This window comes from Camellia sinensis, chromosome 8 (assembly GCF_055761805.1).
Source record: "Camellia sinensis isolate YWXY chromosome 8, ASM5576180v1, whole genome shotgun sequence".
NCBI lineage: Eukaryota > Viridiplantae > Streptophyta > Magnoliopsida > Ericales > Theaceae > Camellia > Camellia sinensis.
Window position 1 is genome coordinate 126,471,385 of NC_138968.1, and position 16,224 is coordinate 126,487,608.

Below are 16,224 nucleotides of genomic sequence, written 5' to 3' on the forward strand. Positions count from 1 at the left end.
CAACTCATGCTTGTTTTGATTCTCTACAATTTCCTTATTTTCAAATACATTCATATATATATATATATATATATATATATGTTGTATAAATTGTGTGATAACATAAAACAAATAGATTCATACTCGTTAATTGAAATTTCAGAACAAGCAAACCATTCTGAAAATTACAATACACAACAAAATAAAATAACATAGAAAAGCAAACCGAAACCTACACTAGACAATGTCCTTAATTTTTTTTAAATAAATTTAAAAAATTCTAGATATGCATAAAATTTGACAAGAATAATGTGACAATGTTAATTAATGTGTATTTAATTTTATTGTTGAGCCAAATAAAATAAAATAAGATTGAATGTATAGCTTTGGTTGTGAATCTTAAAAAAAAAAAAAAAATGGTTGTGAACCTTAAAAAAAAATTTAAAAAAAAAAGAAAAAAAAAATTAAATATATATTTAGCTTTGGTTGTGAATCTTTAAAAAAAAAAAAATGGTTGTGAACCTTAAAAAAAATTAAAAAAAGGAAAAAACTAAATATATATTTAGCTTTTGTTGTGAATCTTAAAAATTAAAAAAAAATGGTTGTGAACCTTAAAAATAAAATAAAAAAAGATTGGAGGTATATTTAGCTTTGGTTGTGGATCTTAAAAAAAAAAAAAAAAAAAAAAAAAATGGTTGTGAACCTGAAAAAATAAATAAATAAATAAGAGAAAAAAGATTGAATGTATATTTAGTTTTAGTTGTGAATCTTAAAAAAAAAAAAAACATATGGGGAAATTAGTGGGTACCCATCCCCAACCCATCCCCTGTGGATATTTAAAAAATATCACCTACCCTACCCAATGGATAAGAAAAAGAGGGGAAAACCCATGTATTTGGGTTGGGTCTCCATGAATACCCACAGGGTAGGTTATCCATTGTCATCCCTAATTTGGTGAATGAATATTGTAGAATTATTTTTATAATTATGAGTCGTCTTGTCTTCACATAAAAAAATTATAAAAAATACATAATTATATATTAAAAACTAAAGTAACTGTAATATTAGGTTATTGATATCACCATTTAATATTAAGAAAATAATTACTGTCCCATGTATATGTGGCAAGATTTACACTCCACATATAAATTTATTGTTGGTGAGTGATATAAGGTGAATTTTTATTCTTTAAACAAATGATTGAAATAGGTAAAGGCAAAATGAATGATAATAATTTCTAAACAGAATCAGGAAAGGAGCAAAAGGGCAAAATGATTATACAAAAAGACCACTCATTAGAAAGAAAAAAAAAAAATGTGTACAACAACAACAACAACCTAGAGACTTACCTTACACCACCATATCAATCCCTCCCCCTACATACTCCCAAACTCACACTTTTGATCATGATTTAATCCCCCAAAACCTAAGTTCCAAAATATATGTATATTATTTGCAGATCATGATCTAACCCATAATTCTAAGTTCCAAAAATACAGAAATCAGTCAATCAAAAATATAAAAAAAATTAAACAAAATATATATAGATGGATAATTTTTTTTTTGTAAATTTATTTTTTGTGTTGAATTCTATGATTAGTTTTTGTATTGGTAAAAAGTTCCAAACAACCCATTGTGCTCACTTCCCACATCCTCCTCCATGAATTCACCTGTGTAACAAATGTATGTTTTCAGAAGAACGATTCACACCAAACATGTTCATGTTCTTGTTCTTGCTCTTGTTCTTGTTTTTAGAAGTCCCACACATGATGTTGCACTCATACCCGCAAGTAATCCCAAAGCAAGAAAGCAATCCTTCTGCAATGGATTTCGAATTCTTCTTCTTCTTCTTCAAATTCGAATGATGACGACGATCATATTGATCGCCGTCATCATTTTTCTTCTTCCACATTGCCACCTTGTGTTTTGACGATGAATTCTCATTGTTATCACCCACCACCGTCCAGTTCTCGAATATAGAGCTCCCCACATCCGAATACAACCCTTTCGCCATAAACGCTGCCACCTCTGAAGGTATAGGCCTCATATACGAAGCACTCGACCGCGTCGTGGCCTTAGACCTCGAACGCTTTCCAAAACTCAAACGACTCTCATCCGATACACCTTTCGAACCTGAATATTCCCCTTTTACCGACGCAGTCATAATGCTGCGCTCGCTCCGTGACCGCCACAACTTTTTCATCTTGGCATCATTTGGTTGCATATTAATGTTCTCTTTATTTTTATCTTCTTTCACGTCGATTTGAATGGTGGTGGCAGGGCTGAGTTGGCTATCGAGAGGCATGCTGCGACGGGTGCAGTCGATGAGGTTGACACCAAGGTTGAGAACGCCGTGGAAGCTGCCAGAGGGGCGGCGGATCTGGAGGGGGACTAATCGGATGGTGGAGTTTTTTTGGGATCGGAGCGAGGGAGGGAGGATGTCGGTGATGAGGGCAGTGACGGTGCCAATGGGGATGTCTCGCAACCACGAGACATTGTAGATTTCAATGGTGATGGCGGAAGCAGCAGAGTTGAGAAAATCGTCGTTGACACGGAACACGAAGCGGTAGTTCCAGGTGGGGTTGGTGTGGCCGTGGTGGTCCACTTTGGTGGTTAATTTTTGGTCAGGGTCAACCCATGCCACGGCGTAGGTTCGTAAGAGTTTGGACACGGGTGCGAGGTGTTGGGCTGAGAGGACGCTGATTTCTAAGAGCTTCAAAGGGTGGTGGTGGTGCTGGTGGTAATTAGATGAAGCCATTGTGGCGGTCGTGGTGGTGGAGGCAATGGGTACTTCTTATCGTCCGCGAAGAGGACGATGAGAGGATACCATGAAAATCAACATTGAGAAATTGGAAGAGATAATTGTGAAGCCTCATTTAGAAAATTCTATTGTTTGTGACAATTTGTAATTAATTTTGTCTTGGTCTCAATTTAACCACTTCTTTCTATTTATAACTTATCTAAATATTTTCGATTTTTGTTTTTGGATTTGGATTTGGAGTTTCTTTTATTGAGGTGGCTAGAGGATGAGTTTGCCTTGCTCTTGAACAAAGGTATAGCAAGAAACAAAAGAAGATTCTTAGAAAAAAATAAGTGCGAGTTTTTCTTGAGAAAAATGAGAAAAATATAATGACATGTGAGTGACGACAGTTGAAAAATTAAGAAAAATTAAAAATAAGAGATATAGATGCGAAAATGAGATAAATTTATATATTTGATATTTTAATTATATTATACTTGATAAATTAAATTAAATATATACATAGAAATGGAGTAAGGTTTGTGGTGTCATGTTTCTTGTCGAAGCAAGAAAAACTACAAGTTGGGGATGTGAGGTGGGGCAAATTGGCATGTATAGCTTGGTCAACTGAATCATTTTGTTGGGTATCATGGAATCTAATTTGATGATTCGTACCATTCAATTTACAAGAGTCTTTTGAGAGAGAAGTGTTAGAACTTTACAATTTTAAACTCATAAATTCACTTATAATGACATGGGGGGAGAGTTGACCTCTATATCATTAAACATGTAATAAATACAAAGTTAACACGTATCTTGTCATATTATTGTGAATCAAATTATAAATTTTTTTTAGGAATCTCAATATTAATAAACATGCTTTTGGATAATTTCTTCTTAAATTTCATCGTTTCGTAATTTTTTTTTTTAAGAATAGATTGTTTCTTTATCTCAATATATTTCTAGTCATTTAGAGCATATGAAGATTTTCGAGAGACATAAATCTTAAAATATAATTTTATAATTAGAAATGCATTGCAACATGGAGATATAAAAACTGTGCCATGGCTTTGTTTCATCCATTCACTTTGGCCTCGGAAAAATTTCCTTTTGAGGTTTGTTGGACATAAAATAAAATTTGGCGTCGTAAATAAAATATCAAAGCATTGAATTTCTGACTATGAAATTTTTAAGAAAATCTTATAGTGCATATAGAAATTGAAAAATTACATTTCATCCATCTTTTTCAATATTTAATGATAAGTTATGCCTGACTCTTTGCCGTCAAATTTCATGTCCAAGGCTAAAATCTAAGGCTCAGAGTAGAACTGTCAATGGTTTGGATTTAATTTGAGTATAATCCAAATCTGATCTGATAATCCAAATTCGTATAAAATATCCAGTTTGGTAATTCGAATTCATTTAATCCAATTATTAAACGGATCAGATATACAAAAATCTGATTTGATAACCCCGATCCAATTTTTTTATTCTTAATTTGAATGAAAAAAAAAAATACAAATTGACACCCAAAAAAAAAAATCAAATTATATAAAATTGTAGCTCAAAAAAAAAAAAAAAAAAAACACTAATCAAATCAGATCAGATTATTGAATAGGAGATCCAAAATTTTTGGATTCAAGTGATCTATAATCAAATATGAGATAAACGGATTCAGATTGAATTTGGATTTTAACAGATCCGATCCGAATCGAATCCATTTACAGTCAAACCATGGGGGTTTCCAATCGAAGGGCTAACATCATAGTTATCCACAAACCCTTCAAATTAGGGTTCTCCTCCAATAAAAATGAGCACAACAAACTCATTCATGATGTTTAGTTCAATTTTACCAAACTACACACATGATAAATACATATCAAAACAAAAGAAACAAGATGATTACACCAAAGTTTTAGGAAAAGCATCCAAGGAGGAGGTGTCACAAACACTTGCTAGTTATGATTATAACCTAAGCATAAATTGAGACCAAGACAAAATGGTGATGAATCAATGTCACAAACAATTGAGACCAAGACAATTAATTGTGACACTTTTGTGATCAATGTCACTAACACTTGCTAGTTATGATTATAACCTAAGCATAATTAATCACAGTTGCCTCAGTCAACCACACTTTGAATTAGTAATATGGCATAGGATTAAGAAATCGCTGTTATGCTGATGAATCGTACTTGACATTAACTAATCTTGACTAGTTGTTCACGCATAGTAGCCATTAACTACAGAGTGCAACTCTAGAGCTTCACTAGGAACAATGCACTCTAAATCAAATGAAATAAAATAAATTTGTTTATTTTTCATTTTCCTTTTTCTTCATAAACCCAAGATCCAACAAGCAAAAGAGAGAAATCAAGCCACCGCGGCCATATCATATACAAGAGCTAACATATTATATCGTTTAAATGCAAAAAATTAAATAAATGATGCTGAATATTTCTTTCCATACCATATCATTAAAATATGGAAAATTTAAATTCTTAAAATTTACAAGACACAACTCCTATAAGCAGGACTTTTACAACTACGGACACCGAACACAAAAGTGTGAACCTATAGCAAAGATACAATTCAAGTAAGAACATGGGAGTTTTTTTACAACTTATACCCGTCAAAAAGAATGTATAGTTTGTTCATAGTAACTTTTACTTACAACAGCCCCTTTACAAAAAAAGGGTCCGATCACATTACAACAAACATCAACAAAATTGATTGCATTGTTCTCGGACAACCGACCACTTCACCTTACCGATTTGCCTTCTCTATTCAACTCTTCCCAGCTTATCTCCTGAGCACATTCCCCACATACAGTACAGCAACCGACTTTCGTGCCCTGACTCCTGAGCGTTAACAAGTGTGATAGATTCGTGCATTTACGTTGCACCAAACGATTTCTCAAACTGCCCTTAGGTGGTTGTGTGGTTTTACTGCTGTCTGGAACGGGAGGGGGTATATTTGGAACTGCTGGCTTGAGCTCGAATGCAGATTCGTCAAGTGGGACTCGCTGCACTTCCTCCCATTCTAGACTTCTCCTGTATACTTCCCACGCCATGTCTTGTTCCTCTTTTGATAGCTTCTCCTCTTCATTCTCTTGCAGAAGGGTCTCATGCTCGTGGTAATTTGCAATCCATCTGAACGCAAAACAGTTTATTTAGTTACTGGAGTAATATAACATTTTACTTGTCATATATATTGTACAATAATCAAGAGAACGTTCCAGTTTTAAGTATCAGTCACTACAGATCTGTTTGGATGGATGAGTTTCAAGTTGAATTTTATAAAAATATTGAAAAATTAATTATTATAGATGGATAGAAAAACTATAGAAGAAGATAAGTCGAGATAGCAAAATAAAACATGTATTTTGCTAGGATCCTTGTAACTAGAACGAGATCGATTTCAAATAACTACTTTTATATGGTTATTTCAGATCCATTATGATAAAGCTATTTAATGCAACCTTGGAATCTATAGTTGAAACTATTAAATCTAAATTTAAGCTATGTTCTTAGATTGATTGACGACAAATCCATGTATTTCAAATTTATAAATACAAACAGAACCTAAAGTCCGTATTTATGATGAAACAGTTGGTTTGTTCAATTTTCCCTGAAAAAGACAGCTTTTGAGGCATCAGCAAGCTCCATTAGATGAGACAACAAAACTATACAACAGTCAGTCACAGCATAAGAAAATTTACAGTTCATTATAAATTTGTATACTTCCAAACATGAAGGGCTTCAGAAAATTTCTATATCAGGAGGTTTTTGCATTGAAATTATACTGGCTGTTCAAATGTAATTCATTTAAAAAATGAAAGTAACCAAATAATAGGGGGGAACAGTGCACAACAATTTAGATGAAAGAAGTTTATAGATCAATAATATACCGATTTAGAAACCAATGGCAATGCAATCAAATGCTATGAAAACAATTACAATGTAAGAGAGTTCAGATAGTGGTCTAGCATATTAAAAAGAGGAACATGGCCAGATAGATAGAGTTTATGCCAAGATGCTTTAAAAGAGGAACAAGTGCAGACAGTGGTCTAGCATGTTTAAAACCCCAAAGATCACAGGCCATTTCAAATTACTAGACATAGTGGTCTCGCAAATTGAATAAAGATGCTTTATGCCTAGAATTAACATTACCAGAGAGGAAGAGAGCAAACAGAATAATTCAAAATTCACAAATGTCACAGAAGTAAAACAGAATCTACCTTGGGTAATGTCTGCCCAATAAACTCTCCATTAACTTGTCAGAAGAAAAACTTCCATGAGGAAGAGGCATTTTCTGCTTTAGAAAACTTCCAACTTGGCCAGTCAAACTTTGTTTGGTTGCGTGTCCATTCTCTTCTACAAGGCCAGGCAAAGAATCAGGATTTTCATCATCACCAAAATCAAAGAGATGTAACATCTCTTCTTTAGAAATTGTTCTGTGTATTTGCTGTCTGTCGACTACCCTCGCTGCAAGCCCCTCTTTTGTCACCTGTTTGAACCATTCTCTTCACCATCAAATTTCATTTAAAATACAGAAATCAAAGCCAGAATTTTGTTTTGGCATTACCTGACGCTTGTAAATCTTTTCTTCCATTGTTCCATGAGCCATCAATCGGTAAGCAAACACAGGCTTCATTTGGCCATACCTACAATGGAGGAATGGATTTCATTATAGACAACCATGCTTAAAAGGATGCTTGGTTCTCAATTAGAACAAATGTTCCAGTAAATGCACCTCCAAACCCGATATATAGCCTGAAGATCATATGTTGGATTCCAAGAACCATCGACAATAATTACACGGTTGGCAGCATAAAGATTGATACCCAGAGATCCAGCTCTAGTTGATATAAGAGTGCATTTCACCCTTTTATTTGAGGGCTCATTAAACCTCTCAACCAGTTTTTGCCTTTCAGAACCCTCTGTTCTTCCATCTAGCCTGTTGTTCAGTTGACCCAGCAAAAGAAATAAGATCTATATATCTTTTCGTCCAAACTCAAGGACAAAATTCACAGCCTTGAAGATAACTAATTCCAAGAAAATCACAACTAGGACATATTTGACTATATTAGTCATAAATCAGAATACAAAATGGCTATTGAGTTACAGGATAAGTGGTTCATGGAAATAGTTTCATCTTCATAAATAAATAGATCATCCGTACTTTTTGTCATCACTTCAGTGAGAACTAGTTAAAGTGAAAGTATCTAACATAAGTGCCGTGTCCACAAGTAGGGTGAACATGCCGATAATTAATATTTTCTCATCAAACATACATTTCATATTGGCCTAATGTTTGCCCTTGCATAATAAAGCTTTGCAGAGGTAAAACATTATAGACAAGCTTTGCAATGCAAGAGGTTGAGGATAGCTCATCTTAACAATTTAAAAATAAAAAATAAAAAAATGGTTATATTAGATTAATATCCCCTTAGATTTTCTCATAAATAAAAAGAGGGGCATGGGCCCCATCAGATTAATACCTCTAATTGTCATTTACACGTTGAGGCCTTCACAAATTTGGATTGGGCATGGGCTCCATCAGACAGGAGATCCATTAATGGCTATTGTACATTCCTCGGAGGGAATCTAGTAACTTGGAAGAGTAAGAAGCAAATAGTTGTTGCAAGATCTAGTGCAGAAGAATAACATAGGGCCATGACCCTCATGTGAGCTTTATGTGGGTGAATCATCTTGAAGAAAAAGCAACTAATGTGAAGTTACCTATGATAATGTATTGTGATAACCAAGATACAATTCACATTATTTCTAATTCCATATTCCATGGGAGGACTAACATATTGAAGTACATTGTCATCGTGCTCAAGAAAGAGAGTAGTGTGATTGCTACTCATTATGTGTCTATTGGAGCTCAACGTGCTGAAATTTTTACCAAATATCTGAGCACCCTCAATTGGATTTGCTATGTAACACACTGGGATTGTATGATATATACTTCCCAGATAGAGGGGGAGTCTTAAGAATTATTTGGATATTTTTGCTAGTTTAGTCCATGTATTATCTCTTCTATTGTATTAATAAACTACATGTGTTAGGGGTAATTTATACAGTAATACTGGTTGGCTCTTCAGAACTCTCAATAGTTGTATCCCAAATATAGGTGATAGTGTATCACCACAGTTTCGATTTGGACGCTTATCCGGGGCTTGATGCATCCAAACACAGCATGATACACCAAAACCTATCTATCATGTCCTTATATTTGCTGAAACAAATAGAGCCCTAATTTCCCTCGTAATAACAGGTTACGTTGAAATTAAACACTTGAAATTGCAACGACAGAATAACTTTCAAGTAGGGCCATGTTAATATTTTGTCGGTACTACAGTTGAAACACCAATGCTGAACTTCTAAAAAACTGAGATTACACAATGATGTCATTTAAAACTCAAATGTAGAACAAATCATTTAGAATAAGCAGCAACACATATATGAAAGAAATATGAAGAAAGGCACGGGGAAGTTCAATTAGGAATAACGAGAACATACCATCCTTTTGCTATGTGATAGCAGGGAAAATATAAAAGCTAGCGGACCAAGACAACCAGCAAACTCCAAAATAAAAAAACCAAGACGAGGACTTCCAATTTTAACTCTTATTCAAAATGACCAAGTAAATGTATTATGATTTTTATTCAACATGCACCATTTCTCAAAGGTTCGAGTGGAATAACGCACCTATACCAGTCTTTTCCTCGTTTCCAACATTTCCCTTTTTTCCCATGTCGAGTTAATTTTGAAAGATAAAGTTCTATCAAATCTAAAGTTGACAAACTCTGGCTAAAAACCAATGCTTTATCACCCACAGCAGAGCTCATAGTAAGTATATCAAGCAGCAAAACCATTTTGCCACTGTTGTCAACATCTTTGTAGTTATTTTCCCGAAGAAGATCATTCCACCAATCCTGGAAAGAGGGAAATGATGAGATCAATGTATCATCAATATACACTTGATAAACATGAAAAGGTTAATGCAACAAACTAAAGCATCTGATAGATGTTGAACTTATTGAAGCACAGACCAAGCTAACAGAGTTTCACCAAATATATCTGAAACATTGAAAAGAAAAAGTCCCCATGTGGGGTGGGAAAATAAAAGTGCACGAGCAAATTTTTCCAAACCTGATTAAAAAAGGAACTATCATTTTTTCTCTGCAGAAACCCGTTCTTGTTCTTTGGATTCTCTGCAAAAAGCATGGGGGTGAACTCATTACACAATGCATTAGTAGATATGAAAGGAACAACAAAATATTCTACAGCGAATTAAAATGATGAACAATCTCATGCAAGGAAAAAAGCTCAATCAAGAACAAGAAAAAAGAGATTAAGTTACAAAATTAGGAAACCAAAAAAGTTTTCCACATTCGACCACATCAAAGTCTAAGCCAAGCTAACGCACCTACAAATATGTTTGGATATTTCAAAAGCACCATATCGTGTGTACAAGGATGAATGTGTGGCATGTCTTTTGTCAATCCTAACCAAAACAAGCCAACTATCAGCCATTGCATAGATAATGTGATGCAGAACAATTTGGGACAGCAGCAAATCTAGGCTTTTGGGTCTGATTTTAATTGGATTTTATTGCTGCAATTGCAATAAGAATATAGGGGACAAGTAGGATTTGTTTAGGGTACTAAATAGGTAAGAGTTTAAGCATGAAAAGATGGGAGTTTAGCACTGTTTAGGGGCTGTTACGAGGCTGTGAACAGTAATTCGTGAATAGCAAACTAAAACAGAAAAGAAGAAGAAAGAAAAGAAGAAGAGAAGAAGATAGGTCTAGCTAGGCATCACACCTAGAATCCATAGGCATCACACCTAAGGTTTGATTGCATCACACAATCTATAAAGAAACTCCAAAACTCTCAACTTTTTATAAAATATCAATTCTCCCAATTATAAGCATTACAAGGCTTTATATAAGACTAGGAGACTTCCTAAATCAACTAGAACCAAAAAAGAAACTACTAAAATATCTTTAATTTCTAAAACTAATTTAAGACTAAATAAGAAACAAAAACAAAGACTAATTAAATAATTTGACCCACAAGACGATCTATGGGCGACACATACAGCCCATGTTAGTAAATATAAAATTACCAAAATACTCTTGACCTAAAAATCTTACAAAATATAAAAATAATCATAAAATAATACTCTAATAATACTAGAAACATAATTATATAAAATTCCTATCAGTTTCTCTATCAAATCATGCCAATGTCCAAATATCATTGCTTCTTTGAATTTAGCCTTCCTTGAGCTTCTTATACTATGCATCATAATGACTAATATCTACTTACATCAGACAATGAAAGAATATATATCATTAACATTTCCCAATTTGCATACAGTTTTTTTTCCTGTCATGCATGTGTCCTATGTACAAGTTTGTGCTACTTTTTTTGATAACTTGGTATCCGGCCCACGGCCCAATGTACCGACTAATCTGGGGACCAATCACACTGTCCACCAACAGGAGCCGCATTTAAAGCCAAGGCAAAGCTCTGTATGAACTAGCCCCAAGAAGTTGTTTGCACCTTGGAGATTTCGAACCCAAGACCTTAGAAGGGGCACACCCCCAAGTCCCAAGCCTTGACCACCAGGCCAACCCCTTGAGCTTTGGTTGGTGCTACTTAGGCTACCACAATACACCTATATTGCAAGGCCATACTTGTTAGTCCAATCAAATTACCAAAATTGCTTCCAAATAATTAAGCTTGTGTAAATGATATATTTGTTACTCTCCTCCCATATTTCTAATATAGGGTGTTCTTGCATGTTAAATCAATGTCAAATATGATTTTTAAGGCTTCTATGAGCTTGTCTAGTTTCAAGGCTTCTATATCTTGCATGAAGTGCCAGAATGGAAAGAACACAACAAAAAAATGAACTTTTATGTGTTATACATTGTAACAAACATACAAAAATGTTTTACAAATGCATACCAAATCATACTCAAACTCTAACAATCAAAACTCAACTTTATCTTACAAACTAACTTTTTATAAATGGTCCATGTACATGCCAATTTAACAATTATGTGACAAAATATGTTAAAACTAGGAACAAAAAGAAAACAAAAAAACAAAACTCTGAGTTCCAATGTGCATATTGTTAGATCACCATTCTCCCTCATGTACAGTAATGTCCAGCATGTGGAGATGTAAACATCCATACATAGAGAGAAACATAATGCAAATGAGAACAAACACAAATAGATACTTTAACCTAAGGCCTTCCCCAACTTGAGCTCCGATACCATGTTAGATCACCACTAGTTCTAAAAGTTTAAGCTATTGGGAGGGAGGCCCCACGATGCATATCATGCTCTCCAAAACACACTACATATTTGGCAAATGCCAGTAGAATTTTCCCACATGTTCAGAAATTTTAGAAGAAAATGAATTAAATCTTGAAGACACAACCAAGGCATTTATCTGCATCCATGTCTATTAAAGCCATCTTCATATCTAATGTAGTCAAAATATCACAATAAAATTGTCTGAACCAACTAGCAGAGTAGTCATACAAAAGCAAACTTGTTTTGGTTCAACATTTATGCCATACAATCTAAAAAACAACATACAGGAACTATAATAAAAATAAGGAAACTTACTATAAAATAGTTGTTCATTGCTATGTAAGCAATAATACAACACAACCAATTTGTGGTCTAGTAGTTAATAGCATTTACATAAGCTTTTGAGAGATTCCCCAATTGATTTGGATTGAACATGTAAGAGAACCAGAAGAGGAGGAGAAAATAGAAAAGGAAAGAAAACAGTAAACTGCAACGGTTGAACCATTTCTAACATGATTCCACAAAGTGAAACCCATAAGTATAATATCTAGCAGACTAAAGTATTCATAAATAGTTTTTGTAAGTAAAGCATTTCAAAATGTAAGTAAAAACTACACAAACAGCGGGTACCTCCTGTAATCATGTTACAATCTATGTTCTCATCACTAGAGCTATCATCTGCAAGAAAATTCTCAACCACATCTCCACGTTTCACATAATCTTTCTCGTCTTTCATCAGTTGCAAAATCCCCGGATGGTTCCATATCTGCAATGAAAAATTCACATTTTCAAAAAAAACCACATGTAGCAAAAATAGCAAAAACAATTTAAGAAATAGTACAAATAAAAAAGTGCCAATTCCAACGCCAATTATGAAAACATAATATATGTGAATGGATATATGCATGTAGTTACATTTTCCATAAATATAAAATATCATCAATTATTAATCATATCCCCCCCAAAAATGACAACCATGATTGATTCATCAAGTGTGCCTTTTACTAGTTATCCTTGTTTAGAACTCCAATGAGTATGGCAAGTACGACTGAAAAAATAACAAGGGATTTTTTGCGAGAAGGCAAGTAGGACTGAAAAAATAACGAAGGAAAAAAATATCATTATATCAGTTGGGATGTGGTTTCACTTACAAAGAATAAAGGAGATTTTGCTTTGGGAAATATTGTAGTTAAGAATATTTCCTTCATTGGAAAACGGTTATGGAGATTAATTTTGAGAGCAACTGATTTCGCATTTTTTCTCTAAGAAATTAGTAGTAAGTATGGGATTAAGGCCAAAGGTTGAGACTCTCATGTGGTTAATTGGAAGAACTATCAATCTATAAAAATTCAACTCTCAAGGCTTTCTTGAATTTTCTTGATTTACTCATTTAATTGTGGGAAATGGGGGAGAATATCTAATTTTGGGAGAATGTATAGAAGGGGTGAAGTTTCATTTGAACTTTTGTTCCCTTGTTTGTATTGTCTATCTTGCTCTCATAATGTCTTTATCACTTCTATGACATCTTCTAATATGAACCGCATCTCATTGAATTTCAATTTTTTTCAGACATCTTAATGATCATGAGGCTATTGAATTGGCTTCTATATTGTCTTCTTTCAGATCTGAAGCTATCGACAGGAGAATGTGGACTATTCATTCATTTGGATTGTTCTCTTGTAAATCCTTCTTTGACAAGAATTGAGTGGCAAAGTGATTGTGCAATGGGTGGTGGTGTGAGGGGAAGGAGAGAAAGGAGAAATGAGGGTTGAGGGTGGTGTGTGGTGTGTGGTATGCTACGAAGAAGAGAGAAGGCCATGAGGTGGTGGATGCCAATGAAGGACAAGGGCTACCAGGTATTAGCCGTAAGCAGGAGAAAAAAAGAGGGTTGGTTGGTGAGCTGTTGTGGGTTCAACTAAGAGGGAGTAGAGGTGTTGTAAGGGTTGTGTTGATGCTATGGGTGCTATCGGTGCCGTTGTGGTGGCGATGGTGTACTAGTTTATTAAAGTTTTCTGGTGGGCTTGTTGTGAAAGTAGAAGATGGTTAGGGCTGGGTGGTGAGGTGGATGACCAGCAGTGGGCGTAACAGAGGATGGATGCTGTATAATATAGGTACTGAGTGGCTATGTGTCTAAGAGGGAATAGTGGGTGTCAAGTTGGGTTTTGTATGCGATCATTGTTGAAAGGTTTTGAGTTGAGAAAGGAGAAGAAAAAGAAATGAATCTCTTTTGTTTTCTTTTTTCCCTTTTTGTAAATTTGAAGATGGGTGATTTACAATTAAAAAATGGCTTACTCTTCACATAGTTGTGTGGCACTCAAATCCTGTCAATTGGATGAAAAGCCTAATGGTGTGTTTTAGACAACAAATCACAAGGGAGTTATGTGTTGATCTGCACATGAACCAAATCACAAGGGGGTTATGTGAAATTTGCCCTATCTAAAACGGCACGACGAAATGCACTGGTATTGGTATGCACCATACCATTCACAAAATTGGTATGCCCACTAGTATAGAATTAACAACTTTGTGCTAGAACAATCAACACATATCTTCCTTTTTTATCAACAGTCAACTCCTTTAACTTCCTAACCATTTCTTCAATTTGTTATTAGCTCAGACATATACCCTTATAGTAGAAAGGGAAAGCTTCTCTTCTATACCATTGATCTTGTCCACCTTTTTGTGAGTTAAATTTTTTTTAATAAAATCTCAAATAGGCGTGAATCACAATTCAAAGGAGACCCACTCAATTGTTTTTGATTCCTCTAAGTTATCCAACTCAACATCGCATGAAGGAATCATAGCTATGAAGCACATGTATGGGTATTGGTAAGGTATGAGTACATTAATACGGTAAAATCTAAAAAAATATGGTAAAGGTACAACTTGGTGCATCCATAAAAAAATATCTATTTTCAATTTAGAGTAATGCAAATATTAGTTAATGGTTCAATAATATCAAAACATGAATATGGTGGGGATAAGACCAAAAAACTTTATTTTTATTTAATACGCACATAAATATTACATCTATAAACAACCAAAATTAACAAAAACTAACACTAATTTAACAATTAAAAAGAAAACTAAAGTTAAATAATCTTGAGACTAGAGTCTTGTTGCGTTAGTTTCCAAGGATTATTAAAAGCCAGTCTCTCAACTTTACGACGGTGGCTAGATCTATGCTGAATTGTTGATGTTTGATATGTGTTCTATAAATTTTCTTTAAACATAATTTCTTTCTAAACCATAGGGGTGAAAGAATAGTCACTGAAACCGAACCGACCGACCCCACCGAACCGCCGATTTATGGTTTGTTCATTTTTTGTAATTCAGTCGGTCGATACAAATTTTCAAAATTTTCGATTTTCGGGTTGGTTTATGTGAATTTACACCGCACCGCACCAGACTCTCATCTTAGCCATCCACGTGTTTTAATCCTAGCAGTCCACTCAATAATATATATATAACATAAGGATAGCATTTTTGGCCTTCCAAGTTCCCAGGGTGAAAACAAAAAGTTGAAACACTCTTTGGCTTCTCTTTCACTGATTCTTTCTGTTTGTCTCTTACTCTTCGTCTTCTTCCACTTCAAAATTCAAACAAACTAAGGTTTTTTTACTAAGGATGAGAAATCAATTAGGGTTTTTTACCAAGGCCCTCTCAAATTCACCACCACTATCATCCATTACTCAGAATCTTGAAGCAAAGTCTTGGTACCAGGTAAATTTCATCCCTAATTTTTTATTTTGAAAACCTTATTTTTTATTGTTTTACTTTTTGAACAAACCCTCTTTTTTTTATATATTAAAAACACCCTATTTATGACACAAATCCCTAATTTTTTTTAAACACTTATCAAAAGGCCCTAGTGTAGATTGACTTTTGTGTCAAAGTAAACCCTGTTTTTGACAATGTTTATATATATATATATATATATATAATATGTGTAATATTTATGATGTTTTGAAAAGGGTTTTAATGTTTGTGAATCACTTGATTTTGATGGTGTTTTGGATCTATAAAAAGATAATAATGTTTGACATTATTTTTGACACACTACTCTTAACATGCAAATGAAAAAAAAAAAAATTATGAACCGGAGGAGATTGAGTCAGGTACATTCCTTGATCAATAAATATTTCTTATTTTCTCTCTTT

General features: G+C 34.1%; 1 protein-coding gene across 1 annotated transcript in view; it reads right to left on the minus strand.

Moving 5' to 3' along the window:
- Nucleotides 1–5,155: 5,155 nt before the first annotated feature.
- ATRX (P-loop containing nucleoside triphosphate hydrolases superfamily protein) overlaps nucleotides 5,156–16,224 on the minus strand; it is a 44,740-nt gene continuing 33,671 nt past the window's right edge. Inside the window, exons 20-26 of the mRNA XM_028246286.2 lie at nucleotides 12,695–12,830; nucleotides 9,883–9,944; nucleotides 9,439–9,665; nucleotides 7,475–7,678; nucleotides 7,307–7,385; nucleotides 6,960–7,228; nucleotides 5,156–5,871 (exon numbers count right to left, since the gene is read on the minus strand). Coding sequence (XP_028102087.2) covers nucleotides 5,481–5,871; nucleotides 6,960–7,228; nucleotides 7,307–7,385; nucleotides 7,475–7,678; nucleotides 9,439–9,665; nucleotides 9,883–9,944; nucleotides 12,695–12,830 — 1,368 coding nt within the window. The 3' untranslated portion in view covers nucleotides 5,156–5,480. The remainder of the gene's footprint in view (nucleotides 5,872–6,959; nucleotides 7,229–7,306; nucleotides 7,386–7,474; nucleotides 7,679–9,438; nucleotides 9,666–9,882; nucleotides 9,945–12,694; nucleotides 12,831–16,224) is intronic.